Source organism: Ochotona curzoniae, unplaced genomic scaffold (genome assembly GCF_017591425.1).
Source record: "Ochotona curzoniae isolate NIBS_2020 unplaced genomic scaffold, NIBS_Ocur_1.0 contig_3819, whole genome shotgun sequence".
Taxonomy (NCBI): domain Eukaryota; kingdom Metazoa; phylum Chordata; class Mammalia; order Lagomorpha; family Ochotonidae; genus Ochotona; species Ochotona curzoniae.
In genome coordinates, this window is record NW_024466004.1 from 28,934,262 (window position 1) to 28,956,895 (window position 22,634).

General features: G+C 44.3%; 1 protein-coding gene across 1 annotated transcript; it reads right to left on the bottom strand.

The window, feature by feature from the left end:
- Positions 1 to 5,194: 5,194 nt before the first annotated feature.
- Positions 5,195 to 22,634, bottom strand: CGAS (cyclic GMP-AMP synthase). Its single transcript, XM_040983632.1, has 5 exons — positions 21,802 to 22,634; positions 17,442 to 17,664; positions 15,738 to 15,980; positions 8,160 to 8,259; positions 5,195 to 5,726 (listed from the first exon to the last, which is right to left on the bottom strand). The coding sequence occupies exons 1-5, from the start codon at positions 22,498 to 22,500 to the stop codon at positions 5,375 to 5,377; spliced, it is 1,617 nt and encodes a 538-aa protein (XP_040839566.1). The 5' UTR covers positions 22,501 to 22,634; the 3' UTR covers positions 5,195 to 5,374.

The following is a 22,634-nucleotide window of genomic DNA, read 5'->3' on the forward strand; positions in this document are numbered from 1 at the left end:
CTCAACCTGGCACAGTCCAGAGTAAACCAGCAGATTAAAGATCTCTTTCTCTCTCTCTGCCTCTGTGTCTTTCTGTCACTATGACTTCCAACTAAAGAAGAGCAGCCGGTACAGTGACTTACCAGGCTAATCTTTAACCTGTAGCACCCAAATCCCATATGGGTGCTGCTTCAAGTCCTGGCTGCTTCACTTCTGATCCAGCTCTGCTATTGGCCTGGGAAAGCAGTGGAGCCCCTGCACCCATGTGGAAAACCAAGAAGAAGCTCCTGGCTTCTGGCTCAGGATCAGTTCAGCTGTGGCTAGTCCTAAACACATCTCTCTGTAAACCTGCCTCTCATGAGAATCAGAGTGGGATGAAGGGAGGGAAGAAGGAAGGAAGCTGCTAATGTTTTTGGGAATCCCCTGAAATTGAAGTGGTATTAGAAATGAGGGTGTTTTGGGGATCCCTCAACTGAACTGCTGGACCCAAAACCCAAAGCATAGAGAAAATTGCAATTTCCACGGTCTAACTGTGGAGTGCATGTGTCAGAGCTGGCTTTGATGAGGCAGTGGACAGCATACTCAAGGGCACATGGAAGATATGGTAGTACGTTGGAATCTGAGAACACCTGGTATGACAGAGGACAGATGTGTTGGCAGTGAATATTTGGGCAAATGGAGACTCTAAGGTGGACTGCATCAACTAGTGGATTCTAGAGAGACTTCATCATGCTTGGAGATGGGCAGTAATTCAGACTATTGAACTATCAAAACCTCCTGAGCAGGACCCTCAAAATATGCCCCACCTCAGAGACCCTGGGATAATGTCGGGTGGCTGTCCTCCATCCCAAGGTACAGAGGTGTTTGGGAGGCTGGGTATGGCTTCTCTCCTTATCTTCCCACTCCCCCCAGATATAGGAAGAAAAAAAGAGAATGTTGAAATGGTGTCACCCACCTTCCTGTAGCCCTTGACCCTTATCACTCTAATGAACTATAAAAATTCTCAAAGGTTAAAATTTTTCTCTAAAAGAGTGTTTTCTTTTTGTAACCGTTCTAAGTGTACAGTTGGCTAAAGTAACACACATCCTTTCCTCTGAGTATGGGGGGAGCTATTTCACTTCCAATTAGTAGAATATGATAAAGGTAATAGGATGTACGTAATTATGTGAACATAACTATGCTAAATAGGACAGTGGCAGCCCTCTTGGTAGACTACATCCCTGTGGTTTTGACTACTGAGCCATTTTTAAGGGCTATCTGTGTTGAGATGCTCCCCCTGGTAACGAATCAATGGCAGCTTCTAGAAGCTGAGAAAAACATATTTGATAGTAAGAAACTAAAGCGGTCAGTATAAGCAACTAAATTCTCCCAACAGAAATGGATCCCACTCCCATCAAGCCTTAGACGATTACCTTGACGGGACACCTTGATTCTAGTAATCTGAAACCCCAAGCAGAGCCATGATGAGAATCATGACACATAAAAACCAATTCCGTCTGGGTCTCCCTCATGAGAGCAGGGGCCCAACCACTTGAACCACCTTCGTCGCTTTATTCGAAAGACAGTGTTAGAGCTCTTCCATCTGCTGTTTCACTCCCCATCTGCTGCAGTGGTACGCTTGGGCCAGGCTGAAGCTGGGAGGCGGGGGCTTCATCCATATCACCCACATGGATGATAAGGAGTTCAAACTCTTCGTTATTGTTTATTTTTTTTATTTTTAAACATTTTTCCTTATTTTAGTGTTTGTTTTGTTTTGAGCTCAAACTCTGTGAGTCACTCAGCTCTGACTCTCCCCCCCCAGTCCATCAGCAGGCAGTGAAATAGGAAGTGAAGTAGCCTGGACTCCATCTGGTGCCCATATGAGATGCCAGCACTGAAGGTGGTGGCTCTAATAAGTATACCATAATGCCAACCCCTATGATGGCTAGATATGCATTTACTTGAAAGGCAGAGAGAGAGAGAAGAAAAAAAAAATCTTGCATCAGCTGATTCACTCCCTAAAGCCCACAGTAGTCATTTGGTCAAAGTTAAAACTCAGAAACAACATGCAAGATCGCCCACATGGTTAAGGGAGCTGTCTCCTAGGGTGCATGCCAGAAGCTGGAATTAGTAGTGGAGTCAAGACTTTAACCGCAGGCAATAGGATGCCTGCATCCCAAGCACTGAACCAGACGCCCATCCCTGTATATGAGTGTAGTTTTAAGCCACTAAGTTTGTGGTTACTTGTCACATAATAACAGAAAATTAGCACAGTCCCCACTTTCTCCCCCACATCACCACATGGGCACTAAGCTTGTTGCTGCATCCTCTGCACAGTCATAATTTTGACAAGAACAATACTCATTGATATTAGTACTACGGCTATAAATACAGCAAATATTCTCAGAGCAGACTATGATTACTTCTCTTGCACACATTTGTTTTATAATGTTAAATGTAACTTGCATTTTTTGTTTGCTTAGTGTTCTTTTTAAAAAATTGTTTTACTTAATTGGAAGGTAAAGTTAGAGATCTTCCATCTGTTGGTTCACTCCCCAAATCACAGCAATATCCAAGACTGGACAAAGAGAAGCCAGGAGCTTCCAGATCTCACAGGTATTTGTATCATCTTCTGCTGCTTTTGAAAGTGCATTATCGGGGAGCTGGATGGATTATGGAGCACCCAGATCTGAACTGGCACCAATATAGGATGCTGGCACCTCAGGGCCAGCCCCCAACCTAGTTTTTTATTTGTTTATCATTCATTGTCTCCAAAACTCTATTCCTGATGCCTAAATTTTCTCTTAGTGTTTCAGGTATTTTTTTTTTTTAAGATTTACTTATTTTTATTGGGAAGTGGGATTTTTTACAGAGAGAAGGAAAAACAGATCTTTTATCTGCTGGTTCACTCACAAATGGTTGCAATAGCCAGAGCTGAGTCAATCTGAAGCCAGGAGCTTCTTCTGGGACTCCCACATGGGTGCAGGGTCCCCAGGCTTTGGGCCATCCTCCACTGCTTTCCCAGGCCACAGCAGGGAATTGGATGGACAGTGGAGTAGCCAGGACACCCATGTCTATACAGGTGTCTATATGGGATCCTGGAGCATGCAAGGTGAGGAATTCAGCCACTAAGCTACTGTACCAGGTCCAGCATTTTATTTTTTAAAAGACTTATTTTTATTTTATAAGACAGATTTACAGAGAGAAGTAGAAATAGAGAAAGTCTTCCTTCTGCTGGTTCACTCCCTAAATGGCAATAATGGCCAGAACTAAGCTGATCTCAAGTCAAGAGTCAGGAGCCCGCTCCAGGTCTCCAACATGGTTGCAGGTGCCCAGGGATTTGGATCAACCTCTGCTGGGTTACCAGGCCACAAGCAGAGAGTCAGATCAGAGGTAAAGAAGTCAGAACATGACCTGGTGCCCATATGGATGTTGGAGCCACAGGATGCATTAGCTAGATGTGAAACTGCCGCCCCAGCATTTCCTTTTTAAGTGAAACTTTTCTTTTAGAGAGATTTATCTATTTATTTGAATAATAATTATAGAGAAAGAGGGAAAGACAGATCTTCCATCTGCTAATTTACTCCTCAAATGGCCACAATAGCCAGGGCTGGGCCAGGCTGAAGCTATGAGCCTGGGACTCCGTCAGGGGCTGGATCAGAGGCAGAGTGGCCAGAGCGTGAACCAGCATTCATATGGGCTGCTGGCATCATCAGAGGCAGCTTAAGCTTCTCTACCACAACACGAGCCCCTCTTAGCATTTTCAAACATAGTAGGCGCTCATTAGGGTCCTGGTTGTTCCACTTCTGATCCAGCTCCCTGCTGATACCCTGGGAAGACAGCGGAGGATGGCCCAAGTGCTTGGACCCCTGCACCCACTCTGGGATTTGGAGGAAGCTCCTGCTCCTGGCTTTGGACTCTGCCTGTGGCGGCCATTTAAGGAGTGAAACAGCAGATAGATCTCTTTTTCTGTTACTCCTTCTCTGTCCCAACTGCCTTTACAATAAATAAATAATTGTTTTTCATTGAAAAGTAAGATATACAGAGAAGAGGAGAAGAAGAGAGGAAGATTTGCCGTCCAATGATCCACTCCCCAAGTGACTGCAACGGCCAGTGCTACGACGATCTGAAGCCAGGAGTCAGAACTTCCTCCAGGTCTCCCACGTAGGAGCAGGGTCCCAAGGCTTTGGGCTGTCCTCGACTGCTTTCCCAGGTCACAAGCAGGGAGCTGGATGGGAAGTGGAGCTGCCGGGATTAGAACTGGCACCCATATGGGATCCCAGTATGTTCAAGGCAAGGACTTAAGCCACTAGGTCACCGCGCCAGGTCCAAATGAACAAAACTTTAAAAAAATATAGTAAGTTGTTAAACCAGAAGTATAAAGTACAAACGTTTTAAAAAAGACTCAAATACTAAAGTACATTAAAAATTTTAAACTTTACTAAAAGACATCAGTAAAGGAAAAATTGCTTTTTACATAGATTACAGGCAAAGAGTAGTGTGCTAAATGTAAAAAGGACAATACAGTGAGAAAAAGGCGAACCATCCAATGAAAAAAAAACCCCACAAAATTTATGCCTAGGGAGGAGTTAGAGAGCAGCTGCGGGCTGCAGCAGGCTGAGCACGGGCTGAGAAGCAGGAGAGCCCATTTCCCCTGCGGCATTTCTCTGGGTGGGATTCCGTGTGTGCACCGCCTTTTCAGAAAGTACACACAGAACGTTAGAAATGTGACTGAAAACAAAATAACTTATATTTTATATTAGTTGTATATATTAAGTTCCTTATATTTTTTTAAGATATTTAATTCCGGAGACAGATATTTTTGTTTGCTTTTTCCATTTTTTTTTTTTTTTTTTGTCTGCTACAGGTCAAGACATTGTTTCCAAATACTTTTATAGTCTGAACAAAGCACATGTGTTGGAAGCAATGAGAGTGTCTCATAGTGTCTCTTATAAACCTCCCTCACCTGGGCTAGGTGACAGCAGGTGTCTAATAGGAACTTAATTTAACGAAGGTGATCTTACATTTTATCCTTTTCTTCACTTCAACGTGGTATTGTTCTGTGATTTGTTTTGCTCAATGCCAAGTGACAAGAATTTTTCCTTGAATAACTTGTATTTCATGCATGAGTAGGACAGTACATCCCCGCATTAAAGACTTTGGGAGAAAAGGCCTTTGAACAGTGAACTCATCCAATTTTCTGTCTCGTGGCATATTTTCAGGCTTTAAATATTTCTTCTGCTTCTCGTTCCTGAACTAACGTATTGCCCTGAGATAGTTAGTTCTCTCTGCCCATGGATTAGAATTTCTTGCGATACACTGCGACAGCAATAATCATCTGCACTCATTTTCAGGCAAATTGCAATTCTCTTAAGTTTGAGTCACTCCTATTCTGGATGCTTTTCTAAACATAATTTCAAAATTCACTAAAAACTGGATATCCGTTGTTTCTTTCATATTCAATTTGCTCTAACAGAAAGTCTTTACTTTTCTTGTCAATTTGGTCTTGAGAAAATAAGTTGACTGTAGGGATAAAATAGTGGTTCAGGCACTCCGTCCTGAGGCAACAGAGAAAGTACTCCACACAGTTGTTAAAGCAGACGCTCACATTTTTGGAGTCCCACTTGTCATCACCCGGGTACTTGGTACAGGTGTGGAAAAAGGCAGTTTTCACATGGTAGGAACAGAATTTATCCAGTTTTTTTTGGTTTTCAAACTTTTTCTTCAGTTGTTCTAAAAGGTATTTCATTAGTTTTAAGCAATCTTTCCTGTTAAATAAAAAAGAAAACCATTTATTTTTACCTACTTACAAACTACATCATTCTACAGAGGATTTTAAGCAGTAACAATACACAATAGTTACTATAAGATGTATTTCATTATCCTATAGTTTTAACAATTATCATTATTGAAGTTTTGTTTTTAATTTTTAAATTTATTTTAGCAATTTGAAAGTTATAGAGACACAGCAAGAGACAGACTGATCCTGCATCCACGGGCTCACTCCCCAAATGCCCGCAACAATTGGGTTCAGGCCAGGCTGAGTCCAGGAGACCCCAGTTTCCTGAATAGGTTGCAGTAACCCAAGTACTTAAGTCATCAGCTGCTACCTCCTGTAGTGTGCACTGGCAGGAAACTGGAACTGGAAGAAACCTAGGACTCAACCCAAGCACTGTAGCATGGATGTGGACAACCACCATACCAAATACCACTTCCAGTTTGGAAACTTTAAAAACAGATTGCTTGGGCCCGGCGCGGTGGCGCAAGTGGTTAAAGGTCCTCGCCTTGCACGCCCGGGATCCCATATGGGCGCCGGTTCTAATCCCGGCAGCCCTGCTTCCCTTCCAGCTCCCTGCCTGTGGCCCGGGAAGGCAGTCGAGGACGGCACAAAGCTTTGGGACCCTGCACCTGCGTGGGAGACCCGGAAGAGGCTCCTGGCTTCGGATCAGCATAGCATCGACCATTGCGCTCACTTGGGGAGTGAATCATCGGACGGAAGATCTTCCTCTCTGTCTCTCCTCTCTGTATATCCGCCTTTCCAATGAAAAAATAATAAAAAATAAATCTTAAAAAAAAAAAAAACAGATTGCTTTTTCTCTATTCCCCATTCCTAGCTTAACTACAAAAATACTGTTTTAATTTTTGTGAAATGAAATTTTACTTGATTGGACAGCAGATATTTCTGCTATTCACCCAGTTGTGTAATAGTTATGGAATTATTTTTGCCTTATCAGAAATGTTTTTTTATGCTTCTTTGACAGATTCCATTTGAAGTTTTAAGGAACTTCTGTGCCTGAATATTGAACATTTTTCTCTTGAGTTTTTAACTTTCACGTCTTTAAAATTCTTTATTTGAAATGAAGAGTATAAGATAGAGATTTTTTTTTTTTTTAAGATTTATTTTTATTATTTTGTTATTGGAAAGGCGGATATACAGAGAGGAGAGACAGAGAGGAAGATCTTCCGTCCGATGATTCACTCCCCAAGTGAGCGCAATGGTCGATGCTATGCTGATCCGAAGCCAGGAGCCTCTTCCGGGTCTCCCACGCAGGTGCAGGGTCCCAAAGCTTTGGGCCATCCTCGACTGCCTTCCCGGGCCACAGGCAGGGAGCTGGAAGGGAAGCAGGGCTGCCGGGATTAGAACCGGCGCCCATATGGGATCCCGGGCGTGCAAGGCGAGGACCTTTAACCACTTGCGCCACCGCGCCGGGCCCAAGATAGAGATTTTTTAATCTGTTGGTTCTCTCCTTAAAATGGTTACAATGGTTAGGGTCAGGCCTGGCCAAAGCCACGAGCCTGAACTCCATTGGGGTACTTGGGCTAACTTTGCTTTCCCATGCAGCTTAACAGAAAGCTGGATCTGAGGGAGAGCTGCCAGGACATGAATTGACTCCCATACTGGATAGTGGTATCAGAGGCTTAACTCATTATACCACTTTTAACACTGCTTAACTTCGGACATCCCAGTGAAAAATTCCTTTTAAATCTCAGGGGTTTTTAGTTTTAGTTTGTTTTCTTTCTTTTCTTTTCTTTTCTTTTTTTTTTTTTTAAGGCATGCATGCTAGCAAGAAAGATTATTGCCCTGTTAGTGCTGTTTCAAGTCTGGCCTTTAGTCCCTAACTTTCAAGAGAAACAAACCATGCTGAAGAAAGCAACACATCCCTTAAGAAGGATCTCTGGGAGAGGCGCTTGGCACAGCTGACTCCCACATCCCGGGAGCGCCTGGCTTCCTGGCCAGCACACACATTTGGGGAATGAATCAGAGGATAGTTTATTACTCTGCCTCTCTTCTCTTTCACACATATGGTGAACGGACCAGCAGATGGGACCTCTCCAATAGTTCTCAAATGAACATAGTATATTTTTTAAAGATTGATCCTTTCAGCAAACAGAATACTAAGACATTTGCAGTAGTCCTAGTTAGCATTCATACTCTTTTACTCTGTTCTACTTACACAGTTGTCTAACCCAGGGGCTCAGGACTACTGCTCTCTGGCTTCGCCTTCCAGCAGCACCTTTTCCTTGGTCCCTTGGAGCTGGCTTCTCTGGCTTCAGCCTCACACTCCCATCCAGGTCAGTCCAGCCCTGCTCTGTCCCACAGGCCCTGCCTGGCCATGAACAGCTGCAGGTTTGAACTACGCAGTCAGTAGGACTTACATATACCAGGGGTAATCTGCCATTGAGCAAAATGAAGATGTTACCTGCAGCATTTCTGTTCGTTATGACAGCAAAGTTTGTTTTGTCCGTGGTCACTTAAAATGTCCTTTTCAATGTTAGAGAAGGATAACCGCCATGTTTCTTCTGAATTTCAAAGAGAAAAATAGAAGAGTCATTTATCAAAAAGCATCTACATCTAAAGAACTCACTATTTAAGAGATTTCCTTCACTGAACCATCATTCCAAAAACAATTATACAAGAAGGTAGATTATAGGGAATGATTTCACATCAGGGCAATTAAAAAATATTTTAAGTGCTTTGAAGAAAATTGGGCACAAATGAGGGAAATGGAAGAGCAAAGGAGGAAATCAGAGCTTAATATAATTAGATGAGATGTACTGCCTCTTATAAATTATTAAAAACTTTGTAAATACTTTGTTTCAGCAATAAATTACAAAAAAATCAATCTATGTTTGGGTTACAGTCCTTGCCAGTTAAGGTATTAGTATAAAATAAGTTGAACAATCTTTCTGTCTGTTCTTGTGAGTTTAAGATTAGAATGATAGAGTTCAGTGAGATAGTCTAGTGGTTAAACCCTCACCTTGCATGCACCAGGATCCCATACGGGTGCCGATTGGTAGCCCAACTGTCCCACTTCCCATCCAGCTCCCTGCTTGTGGCCTGAGAAAGCAGTAGAGGACAGCCCAGAGCCTTGGCACCCTGCACCCACGTGGGAGACTCGGAGGAAGCTCCTGGCTCCTGGCTTTGGATCGGCTCAGCTCCAACTGTTGTGGCTACTTGGGGAGTGAACCAGCAGATGGAAGATCTGTCTGTATCTCCTTCTCTCTGTAAATCTGACTTTCCAATAAAAATAAATATTTTTTTAAAAAAAGATTAAAATGATAGCTTGCCAAGTTTTGACCATGAGTACTTCTTTTAGGTTCTGATCATCCTTGTACCTATGTCATTTTACACCAGGTTTATAAATAGAGAAGAAATATAATCTAAACATAAACAGAATAGGGAAGAGTAGCATTTACAGCCATCCTAACAGACACATGAATTGTACCAAATCAAATATTGGGCCCAGCGCAATAGCTTTGTACTGAAGTCCTCTTCTTGAATGTGCCAGGATCCCATATGGGTGTCAGTTCTAACCCCAGGAACACCGCTTCCCATCCAGCTCCCTACTTGTGGCCTGGGAAAACAGTTGAGGATGGCCCAAAGCCTTGGGACCCTGCACCTGTGTGGGAGACGCGGAAGAGGCTCCTAGCTCCTGGCTTTTGATCAGCTCAGCTCTAGCCATTGCGTCCTCTTGGGAGTGAATCAAAGGACGGAAGATCTTCCTCTCTGTCTCTCCTCCTGTTTCTTTATATCTGACTTTGCAATAAAAATAAATAAATAAATAAATAAATCTTTTAAAACTTATATCAGTTCATCCTTTTGGGAAAAGACATTTCTGAGTGAGTCTAGGTGGAAACTGGATTTGATCAAGGATTTACTTTAGAAAACCATAGCAACAGCCTAATATAAGGTTAAAAGTTGTAGGTTCTGCTCTTGAAATCAGGAAGAAGGCAGGTATCTGCTATTTCTGCATCTTCTCAACATGTACCAGGTGTCCTACAAGCAGGATCAGTAAAGGGACAGAGGATTACAGCAGTGGGCGGAGAGAGACAAAGTCTTCATTATGGATAGGTCATATTATTACTTAAATAGGAAACACGGAAAAATCTACAAATAAGTGCACAAAATGAATTTAAAGAGGTACCAAGTTTGTGGACATAAAAAAAAATCTAACGCATGTCAATATATGGCAACCAAAAAATTGGGGTGGGGGAAAGATGCTGTTTACAATGGCCTCAACAGTCCCAACTATTTTCTGGATTTACTTCCCAATGAAACACAGAAGAAAAGCTGACACCGCTGGAATATAAGCTGCAGAACTCTGTGGGAAACTATCGAATAAGTTATCTGCTTCTTCAATGAAAGGGAAAATGAGAGAAGAAACAACAAGCCAAAGGATGCTGCTAACAGACATGTCATTTATTCACAAAGTATCTATTCAGATTCTGATCCAGACAAAGTGCGTGGCTGATGGCGCTACAGGATTACTTCCTGCTGGGACTAACTAGATTGCCACTAAAGCAGGTCCTTAGATACATTAATAAGTTTTTTTTTTTTTTTTACAAGATCTGGCACTTAGCAAACAAATGTAAGTTTACAATCTGACTACATGTCTGTTATTATAGAAAAATGATGGATTTTCTAGTGCAATCATTTTATATATACAAAAGACTTACCATTTATTTGAAGGGCAGAGTTATATAGAGAGAGAAAAGACAGAAAAAAAACCCGTAGATGTTCCGTCCACTGGTTCAATCCCCCAATGGCTACAAAAGGCAGACTTGGGTTATATAGAAGCTGGGAGCCAGGAGCTAACTCTGGAACTCCCAGGTGGGTGCAGAAATCCAAGGACTTGAGCCAATCTCTGCTGAGTTGCCAAGCCATTATCAGGTGACTGGATTGGAAATGGAGTGAGCAGAAAATGAACTGGTGCCCATATGGGATGCCAGAACCACAGGCTAAAGCTTAAGCTACAATGCCATGGTGTTGCCTCCAATAACTACATTTTAAAGTCTTATTCTTTAAAGATACATTGACAATCAAAAATTTAAAAAGGAAAAGAAAAGAAAAAGAAAGGAAAATTAAAAAAATAAAGATATATTGGCATAATAACAATAAAGAAGTGAACAGTGGGCCCAGTGCAGTGGCCTAGCAGCTAAAGTCCTTGCCTTGAATGTGCTGGGATCCCATATGGGCACCAATTCTAATCCCAGCAGCCCTGCTTCCCAACCAGCTCCCTGCTTGTGGCCTGGAAAAGCAGTCGAGGACGGCCCAAAGCCTGGGGACCCTGCACCTGCGTGGGAGAACCGGAAGAGGCTCCTGGCTTCAGATCGGCTCAACTCCAACCATTGTGGTCATCCAAGGTGTGTATCAATGGAAGGAAGATCTTCCTCTCTGTCTATCCTCATCCCTATATATATCTGAGTTTGCAGTAAAAATAAATAAATCTTAAAAAAAAAAAAATGTGAGCAGAAATGCAGATCAATTCATTTTGAGCCATAAGTTAATTGCTGAATCTAGGGGTGAATATACGAGAGTTGATAAATAATTCACTCTATTTTACTATTGATTTGGAATTTCTCAAAATAAAAGAGTTTAAAGGAACAGCATTATGGTGTAACAGGTAAGGCCAGCATCCCACACTGTAATGGAGGTTTCAGTGCTGGTCACTTGACTTCCGATCCAGCTTTCTGCTAACGTGTCTGGTAAAGTAACAGAGGATGGCTCAAGCAGCCAGATGGAGAGCCTGGCGTTGGCCTAGAACGACCCCAGCTGTTGGAACAATTTGGAGGGTAAACCAGAGAACCAAAGACACTCTGTCTTTCTCTTCCCACACCCCCCTTATTATTCTGCCTGTAAAACAAATCTTTAAAACAGGTCAATTGATACATAAAACCTTCTGTAGAAAAAATACATAACATGTAGGAAAATGTTCATAACAATTATGAGAAGGTACCACTCCCACTAGAGGACATGAAAACCAGGACTGAGGCAGACCTGGCTGGACAGAATGGCACCCATCAGCATGTGTGTGGGCTGGATAGTAGGCCTGTTTGGGTTGAACTAGGCTTCAGTGCCCACTGACATGTACGGGAGCTGAATGGGATGTGGGACAGACTGGACTAGTCTGCTGTACACACTGGCAAGCATGGGAACCAGGGCAGGGGATGGGCCTGGTGGGGGTTATTGGGAGTCACCCCAACTAGGCTGTAGCTCCCACTGGTTTGCATGAGGGCTGAATGTGAGGTGGGCAGAATAAGGCTTGACTGCAACACCCATTGGTTTGTGTGGAAGACAGGGCTGGAAACAGAACTGACCCAGCAATTACAACCACCAGCATGTGCATAAGCTGATAGGGGCAATGGACTGTGCCAAACCCTGTACTTGCATGCACACATAAGAATTCGGTCTGGGATCACCTCAGACAAAGTTTCTTTGGGGACCGCTCCAACTGAACTGCTGAACTCAGAACTCCAACCATGAAGGTTCCATGGTCTGACCATGGAGTGCGTTTGTCAAAGACGAGGCTCCTAAGTGCTTTGATGGAGCAGTGGCCAGCATATCCAGATGCACATGGAGGATATGGCAGTCCTCCGGAACCTGCAGAGGACACCCAGTACCATAACAGAGGACAGAGGACAAAACAGTTCTATCATCAACCCCAGCCATGTATTGGCAGTGAAAATCTAAGGGAATGGAGACTCTAAGGTGAATTATGTGAACCAGTGCATTCTGGAGAGATTTTATTGTGCTTGGAATGGCGACATTGGCAGCAATTCAGAACTGTTGAACTATGAAAACCACTTGAGCAGTGCCCTCAGAGCATGACCCACGATGGGGAGCCTGGGAAGGGTGGGTGGGGCTTCTCCCCCTATCTCTCCCCTTACCCCAGATACAGGGGGGAAAAAAACGAATAATGAGAAGGGTCAGTACTGTGGAGCAGGTGAGTGAAGACCCTGCCTGTAGTGCCTACACCCCATATGGGCACAGGTTCAAGTGTTTGTGTTTTTTTTTCCCCGAGGGGGGTGCACCATTCCTGGGGGTGCTGTGATAGCAGGTTAATGCTCAGAGAGGACAGAGCAAACTCCTGAGAAACTTGGATATTCACATGCACGAGATCCTAACAGATCTGCTGTCTCTCACCATATAACCAAATAATCTCCTTAAAACGAATCAATCACCTAAACATAAGACCTGAAGCCATACAAACACCAGAAAAGGCAAAAGTGCATTAAGATATTGAAATGAGACAGAATTTTTTCATTTAGACTTCCAAAAAAATTGGCAATGAAAGTAAAAATAGACACAGGATGTCATAAAACAACGAAAGACTTTGTACAGCACAGTAAATAGTCAATAAAATGAGGAGACGACCTACAGAATGGCAAAAAAATAAATGCTCCCAAGCTACGTATCTGACAAGGCATTAATATCAGGAACATATTAGTAACTGAAACAATTCCATAGTGAAAATAAAAACAAAATAGAAAATCTCCACAAATAATTCAAACAGAAAACAGGTGGTAAATCTGCACATATGTTAAAGGAAGCCGTACACATGATAAGTGCATGATTAAATGTTCAACACCACTATTCTCAGGAAAATGCAAATAAAAACCACAATAAAATATCACCTCACTGCAGGCTCACTGGCCATTATCAAAAGAGAAGTGCTGGTGAGGATGTGGAGAAAAGGCACCTCCGCACACTGTTGTTCCTTCTTTCCAAAGATTAATTTGTTTTTATAGGAGTGTGGGATTTTTTTTACAGAGAGGAGAGACAGAGAGAAGATCTTTCATCCGCTGGCTCACTCTCAAGTGGCTGCAACGGCTGGAGTGGAACCAGTGTGAAGCCAGGAGCCAGGAGCTTCTTACGGGCCATTCTCGACTGCTTTCCCAGGCCACAGGCAGGGAGCTGGAAGGGAAGTGGAGCAGCCAGGATCTGAACCAGTGCCCATTTGGGATCCCAGTGCATGCAAGGCAAGGACTTTAGCCACTAGGATATTGCACCAGGCCCCTCTCTGCACACTGTTGTACATTTGATCTTAGCCAAAAGGCCAAGAAGCCACACTGTTGTAGAAATAGAATTAGTACAGTCATTGTAGGACAGTATGGGAGGTTCCAAAAAAAAAAAAAACACCCACAAATATGGGGTCAGTGTTGTGGTATAGCAAATACAGCTACGGCGGCCTGTGACATCAGCATTCCATATGGATGTTGGTTCCTGTCTCAGTTGCTTTACTTCCAATCCAGATCCTTCATAATGGCCTGGAAAATGTAGCAAAAGATGGCCCAGGTATTTAGTTACCTATCACCAAAGGGGGAGACCTGGATGAAGCTCCTGGCTCCTGGTTTTGGCTTGTCTCAGCAATGGCTGTTGTAGCCACTTGGGAAATAAACCAGTAGATGGAAGATCTCTCTGACTTTCCAATAAATAAGAAAACTAATACAGAATTCAGTTATCCCACTGCTGTGTATATATATACACACACAGGAATTAAGTCAGCTCATTTAAGAGACTTCTAAAATACCATGTTTATTATACACTGTACACAACAGCCAAAAAAATGGAAGCAACCTAAGTATCCATCCACTGATAAGTGAATACAAAGGCTGTAGTATATAGATAGACATATTTACACGATAGAATACTCTTCAGCCATTCAAAAAATATTGTCATCTGTACCAACATAGATAAAACCAGAGATCGTGACAAGTGACATAACCCAGGCACAGAAAGATAAGTGCCACATGCTCTCACTTAAATGTGAAATCCAAAATGTTGATATGATAGAAGTTAAGAATGATGGTTACTAGAGTAGCGAGGGATAGGGCATGGGGAAAAGTTGGTTAATGAGTAGCAACAAGCTCTGCTATCCTATTGCACAGAAGGGTGAATATGTATAATGATAATGCACTATATCTGTAATTTTTTTAAGATCTATTCATGGGGACTAGTACTGTGGCATAGCAAGCTAGGCTTCCATCTGTGGCACTGGCATCCCATATCAGTGCTGGTTTGAATCCCAGATGTTCTACTTGTGACCCAGCTATCTGCTAATACACCTGGGAAAACAGCAGAAGATGGCCAAAGTGTTTAGGCCTCTGCACCCACGTGGGAGACAGAAGAAGTTCCTGACTCCTCGCTCATAAGAAATGATAAATGTTCAAATAGATATACACATGTACCCTGATTTGGACATTATATAATGTATAAGTACATTAAGACACGACACTCGATAAATACATATAATTTATAGGGTCACATAAATTTATTTTTGTTTTTATTACTTTTTTAAAGATTTAACAATTTTTCAAAGATTTTTATTGGAAAGACAGATTTACAGAAAGATCTTTTATGCACTGGCTGCTCCCCCAAATGGCTGCAAAAGCCAATCCAAAGCCAAGAGCCAAGAATTTCTTCCAGGTTTCCCACAACAGTGCAGGGGCCCAGAGCCATGCTCCACTGCTTTCCCAGGCCACAAGCAGTGAGACGATGGGGAAGTAGAGCAACTCAAGACACGAAACAGCGCCCATATGGGATGCTGGCGCTTGCCGTCAGATGATCAGCCAATTGGGTCATTATGCTGGCCTCTTATTTTTGTTTTTGAACTATCTGTTTATTTCAAAAGCAGAGTGACAGAGCGAGAGGGACATGAAGAGATACTCCATCTGCTGGTTCACTCCCCAAACGGTCACAGTAGCCAGGCGAAAGCTGGCATCCTAGACTGTAGCACTAATTTGAGTCCAAGACACTCTTCCAATCCAGCTCCCTGATAATGTACCTGCAAAGGCAGTGAAAGATGCTCAAAGACTTAGACCCCTTCCATCCCTATGGGAGACTCAAAGTTCCAGCTTCCCAGCTTCAGACAGGGACATTACAGAGTGAACCAAGGGAACACAAAATTTCTTTCAATGTGTGTATGTATATATGTGTGTGTGAGAGAGAGACGCTGCCTTCCAAAGAAATAAATATTATTAGTTAAAAAATAAAATACCTTGAAAACTATTTCCTTCCTTTGCATGCTTAGGCACAAGGTAAAATGGCTTTTTTCTTAGCTCTCTCCGATTTTTCGGTCCAAGCCAGTCGTCGATGGGCAGCCCCCTCTGGGTACAAGCAGGCCAGCTAGTGTTTGGTTGCAAGGCCAGGATTAAATCCACAGATATTTCTCGAGGTTGTGTAATGATCAGGGTTACAGCAGGACAGCCCCGTCTCTTCTTCTCCACGGCAACATCTACATCTGTTTAAACATAAAAGGAAAGCAAGGCTTGAGCAACCCAGGCTTCTCTGGAAGTAAAGAGTAACTATTACAGTAGGATAAGGGGGACATTAGCTCTAATATGGAAATAGTTCCTCACAGGAAAGAATTTAAGTCACTTAACTGATATTTGTTGATACCTACACCACTGATAGAATCAAAGTCCTGTCTTTTTTTTTTTTTAAGATTTATTTGTTTGTTTTTTATTGGAAAGTCAGATATACAGAGAGGAGGAGAGACAGAGAGGAAGAGCTACCATTCACTGATTCACTCCCCAAGGGGCCGCAATAGCTGGAGCTAAGCTGATCCAAAGCCAGGAGTCAGGAGTGTCCTCGGAGTCTCCCACGCAGGTGCAGGGTCCCAAGGCTTTGGGCCGTCCTCCACTGCTTTCCCAGGTCACAAGCAGGGAGCTGGATGGGAAGTGGAGTAGCTGGGACATGAACTGATGCTCATATGGGATCCTGGTGCTTGGAGCGGGGATATCAGGAGCCGTGTACTTAGCCACACTGAAGCCATGTCAGGAGCCATGTACTGTAGCCACACTGAAGCCATTTTGAATATAGAACTGTGGGCCAGTGGAAAACCCCTGGCTGGCTAGATGCTTGGGAAAGAAGTTATGAAACTAATCACACGCTTAGCTTCAATTGTTTCTAGCAACTGTTTCAGTATGTGATTTATGCTGTACCTGCCGACATCTTGTTATTGATTACCTATGCTATTGTTAATATGGTGGTTACTATTGTTGATATGGTGACTGCTCAAGAACAATCGGTCTTGAGACCATGGCTTGTGTCCCAGTTTCTCCTTTCCTCCCTGAGCCTTAGTTACTGAAGAATATAAAAACCCTCAATTAAAATCAATAAACTGACAGCTTGATCAGACATCCTATCTTGCTGTCCATTCTTTGTGTCTCTTGTTCCCCATTCTCCCCTAGGTTACGACCCCCCATTGACTGTCCTGCTGGATGGGACAGGGGAAGATTACCCAATTGAGCCATTGATCCCATTTTCATTTAGAGCTGAAGTTAACGGTTTGGAGGGAAACCTACAAAAGAGGTCACGCGGGCAGCAGGGAAGAGAGCCCTGTGAACTTAGCTCAGCAAAGCCCAGCCTAGCAGCAGAGCACGAGGCCCATTTAGAGGCAGTGAACATGCAGACTGTGGCTGGCAAGAGCAGATCACCAACCTTAACCAGGCACATTTATGCACAGGCACAGGCTGCAGTTCAATGGCTATTTGGTGACCATGGAAATACTTCCAGTCAACACTTGGGAAGTATACTAGAAGATGCGTTAAACTTCATGAGCAGAGTTGATTCCAGAAGGTGGCAGCAGTCAGTCGTCTGGTGGAAGAGGTCAAGTGTTCATTGGCAGTTACGAAATAATATTAGCCCTCTGAGTGCTACCCTTGTGAGGAAAACAGCCAACCAAACTCAAAAACCTTACCTGTAATGTTTTTAACTTCTTCTGTAATGATTTTCCTAAACTTTGACAGCATCTTAGAGGCTAATAATCGTCGATCTGGTCCTAAAAACTGATCAAGAGGACTTCCTTGAGGGTTTCTTTTAAACTTCACGAAGTAATGAGCATCACTTTGGGGATATTCTTCAAGCGTAACTCTGGGGACTTCCAGTTTAAACATGACATCAAATTCATCAGGAGCAGAAATCTAAGAAACAACAGAAATAACATCAAAATGCTTGTGAATATTTTTTAAGCAATTGTGTTTTTTGTTTTTTGGGTTTTTTTTTAAAGATTTACTTATTTGCAATTAAAGGCAGAGTTACAGAGAGGAAAGCCGCTGGCTTACTCTTATATTGGCCACAAAGCTGGAGCTGGGCTGGTCAGAAGCTAGGCAGGAGCAAGGAAGGAGCTTCTTCAGGTCTCCCACGTGAGTGAGATGCCCAAGTACTTGGCCCATGCTCTGCTGCTTCACAAGTCCATAAGCACGGAGCTGGAGGAGAAGTGGAGCAGCTGGGATCCAAATTGGTGCTCAGATGAGATGTTGATGCTACAGGCAGATGATTAGCTTGCTATACCATAGAATGGCCCAGTGCAGTTTTTAAAAAGGATTTATTTATTTTTATTTGAAAGGCAGATTTACAGACAGAAGGAGAGACAGAAAGAACTTCCATCTGCTGGTTTACTCCCTAAGCAGCCACGGTCAGAGCCAGGAGCCAGGACCTTACTCTGGGTCTCCAAGAACATGGGTGCAGAGGCCCAAGGATTTGAGCCATCCTCTGATGCTTTCCCAGACCATAAGCAAGGAGCTGGATTGGAAGTAGAACAGCCAGTCATGACCAGGTGTCTATATGGGATGCTGACACTGCAAAGCAGAGGATTAACCTGATGTCACCACAGCAGTCCCTACATTTGTTTGAAAAATGAAATTTCTGGGCCCAGCATGATGCCTCAGTGGCTAACTCCTTGTCTTTCATGCTCCAGGATCCCATATGGCTGCCAGGTCATGTCCCAGCTACTTCACTTCCCATCCAAATCTCTGTTTGTGGCCTGGGGAAGCAGTAAAGGACAGCGCAAAGCCTTGGGACACTGTACCCACATGAGAGACCAAAAAGAAGTTCCTGGCTCCTGGCTTCTGATTGGCCCAGCTCTGGCCATTGCAGCCATTTGGGAAGTGACCTAGCATATGGAAAAACCTTTCTTTCTCTCCTTCTCTCTGTAAATCTGCTTTTCCAATAAAAATAAAATAAATCTTAAAAAAAAATTGAAGTTTCTACTTAAACCTCCAGACTGAAAAACAAGATTCCTAATATTATTTCTTCCAGGAGCAGGACCAACAGAGTTGGGAGCAGGTAGAAACACAATAATTATTTTTAGTTTTCAGGTTTTAACTCAATTTTTTTTTTTTACTATTAGCATGCATCATTTTTTCTTTATGCACATTTGTTATTTGTTCATAATAACATGAATTTAGAACTTGTAAAGCATATTTTAACCAAAGCGGCAAATCCTGTCATGTTATTCTTAATTAATTTATTCATTCAACAAATATTTATAAATGCTTAAACATTGTCAGTTTCATTACACCAGGGTTTAGGAAATCTTTCCAAGGCCTGGCTCACCAAGTCTACCTTGTTGCACTGACAGACCCAGACACTTGCTATAAAGCTTGGCAAGCAGAGCTATCCTACCTGTTCTGTTTTCCATCCTCTGACAAGCCACTCCACATCCTCTGCTGGCCTAGATGAGCTGGCTGTCATGTCCCCCATGTGCATCTGGGTATGTTGTCCATTGCACAGGCCTCAGCAACTTGAGGAGACCCAGTCCTGATACATGCCCTCCAAGATTGCATCATGTATCTTGTGATGGCCTGGGCTTTGAGTCCGATGATCTAGTAAGTGAGTCCCCCAAGAAACCTTGCCTGGAGTGGCTTTAGACTCGACTCTTGTGTGTGTCAGCTAATGAGGATCAGGTTTGATCCATCAGCCGTACCAGCCAACATACTTACTGGTGGATGCAACTGCCCGGTTGGTTCCTGAGTGCTGGGTTTGTGTCCTGGTTGTTCTACTACCAGTCTAGTTATTGGCCTTGGAACAGCAGTGGAAAACAGCCAAGAATCTAGGCCCCTGTCACCCATGTGGGAGATCCAGAAGAAACTCCTGGCTTCAGCCTGGCCCAGGGCTGGTCATTGCAGCCATTTAGGGAGTGAACCACAAGAGGGAAAGATCTCCTTTTCTCCCTCTCTCTTTGTAATCTGACTTTCAAAATAAATAAATAAGTGACTCTTAAAAAAATGGTGAGGGTGTATGTAACAACACTCCTGTCCCACACTGAGGTGTCTAGCTTTAATTTCTAGCTCTGACTCCTGACTAATTTCTTGTCAGTGCAAGTCCTGGAAGCTGCAGTGAAGGCTCAAATGTTTGGATTTCTGCTACCCAGTGGGACACCTGGATTGAGTCCTTGACTGCTGGATTCAGTCTTGGTCCAACCCCGGTCATTACAGGCACTTGAGAAGGAAGCCAATGAACCACTAGGTAAGATCTCTCTTTGTCAGGCCCGGCACAGTAGCCTAGTGGCTAAAGTCCTTGCCTCGAACATGCTGGGATCCCATATGGACACTAGTTGGACACCGGTTCATATCCTGGCTGTTCCACTTTCCATGTAGTTCCTGCTTGTGGCCTGGGAAAGCAGCAGGAGATGGCCCAAAGCCTTGGGACCCCACACCAGCATGGGAGACCTGGAAGAGACTCCTGGCTTCAGATCAGCTCACCTACTTGGTAAGTGAACCAGCAGACAAAAGATCTTTCTCTTGGGCCCTGTGGCGTGGTCTAGAGGCTAAAGTCCTCACCTTGAACGCGCCAGGATCCCATATGGGCCCGGTGCTAATCCCAGCAGCTCCCCTTCCCATCCAGCTCCCTGCTTGTGGCCCAGGAAAGCAGTCGAGGATGGCCCAAACCCTTGGGACCCTGCACCTGTGTGGGAGACCTGGAGGAAGTTCCTGGTTCCTGGCTTCAGATCGGCATAGCATCAGCCGTTGTGCTCACTTGGGGAGTGAATCATCGGATGGAAGATCTTCCTCTTTGTCTCTCCTCCTCTCTGTATATCTGACTTTCCAATGGATAAATAAATCTTTAAAATAATAATAATAATAATAAAATAAAGAAATCCAGCCATATGTTCCCAAACTGTTTACAAACCAGGAAGAGCACCCTCCTCAACCCAATCTTATGATATCCTGATCTTGGCCTTCCAACATCCACAACTCTGAGAAGACAACTTCCTGTCGTTTAAAGCACCAGTCTATGGTATTGCGTTACGGCAACTCAATAGGACCAGGACATACAGCCACTCTGACAGGGGAGCCACTCACTGTCTTGAAGGCGTAGAGATACAGAAATACATAATAGTTGGCCAGATTTTAGGATTATGAACATCCTAAAATCCTAAATCTAAAGTTTTACAATCGTCCACCTTATGGGAGAGCAATGTTGGCTGAATAAAGCCAGTATGCAACTCTGAAAGAAGTTATGAAGTGCTAACAGTTACGAGCAATCACTCTGTTTATGTTCATGTTACAATCACCTTCTTACACAGTTAAGTGAGGTTATACCCTAGCACTCAAAAAACCAAAGACTAAGCCAGACATAACCAAAACTATCACTGATCAGAAAACAGAGCTGGTGAGGGGAGCCTGCTCCTAAACCACCACTTCACACAGCATAATTTTTTTTTATTTAAAGATTTATTTTTATTGGAAAGTCAGATATACAGAAAGGTGGAGAGACACAGAGGAAGATCCGTCCAATGATTCACTCCCCAGTGGCTGAAACGACCAAAGCTGAGCCAATCCGAAGCTAGGAGCTAAGAGCTAGGAGCCAGGAACCAGGAGCCTCTTCCGGGTCTCCAACGCAGGTGCAGGGTCCCAAAGCTTTGGGCCGTCCTCGACTGCTTTCCCAGGCCACAAGCAGGGAGCTGGATGGGAAGCGGGGCTGCCGGGATTAGAACTGACGTCCACATGGGATCCTGACGCGTGCACTTTAGTCACTAGATTATCACACCGGGCCCGCATACCTACTTTCATGACTGAATGTGCACATTCAAATTGCCCCCTCCCCATCAGTGTCTCCAGAGTAGCTGGCCATCAACACCGATCAGTTGCATGGTCGTTTGATGTACAGATAAATAAAAGAACCAAAACTATCAGAGACTACTTAAGAACAAAAGTTTAAGTTACTTCACGGGTTGGGGCAGAGGGGCAAGCGGGGTAGTGGGGGAAAGACAGGTGTGTTAGTCGGGGACCCCAAGTGCGTGGCAGGAAGAGAAAGCCTGGCACTGCGCAGCTCACCTTTACGCGTTCATAGTAGCTCCCGGTGTTCAGCAGTGTGGCGCGTTTAAACTCTGATTCCACCCTGTTCAGTCGCTGCAGCAGCTGGTCCACGACCTTGTTCACGATTTCCGCCGCCACTGAGATCTCGTCGCGTTTCAGCCTTAGCTTATCCAGCACCTCCTTGGAATTCCAGCTGCCCCGTGCCACCACCTCACTTTGGCTGACATTCGGGACCTGAACCGCTCCGGCGGGGCAGAGTTCCTTGCTGGGTCCGAGCGGAGGTCTCTGCTCAGTGCAAGATGAGCGTGCGCCCTTTCGGGAACGAGATCCTGCCTTGGGAAGGCAGGCCACGGGCTCCTCGGGAGGCTCCTGCGCCTCCAGAGGAACCGACTGTCGCTCTGTCAAAACGGTGGCTGCACTGGCCTGGGGCGCGGGGGCTCCGGCGCACAGAGACGCCCGCTTGGCACAGGTTCTTGGAGCGCGGACCTCGGTCTTCTCCCGAAGGCTCTGGGCGCTCCTCCTTTGGCGTCCCGACTCCCTGGCCGCACCACGGTCCCCCGCCTTGGAACGGGCCGCCCTGAGGGCAGCGGCAGCCACGGGGGCTGTGTCAGCCGCAGGCTGTGTCGGGGCGTCCGGCACACCTTGTGCCGAGGCGTTCGGCGCGGCGTTCCCGGCTTTCGAAGATGCTCGCGTCTTTTTTCCGCGCCCCGAGTCCATGTCTGGCTCTCCTCTGTTCCCCGAATGACGAACCCGGACAAGAATCGCGAAGGGGAGGAACCAGATAGAACGTCTGGAAATGAAACTTAAAAATCAGGCGGGAAGACGGCGTTTGCGGTTTGGGAGTGGGCACA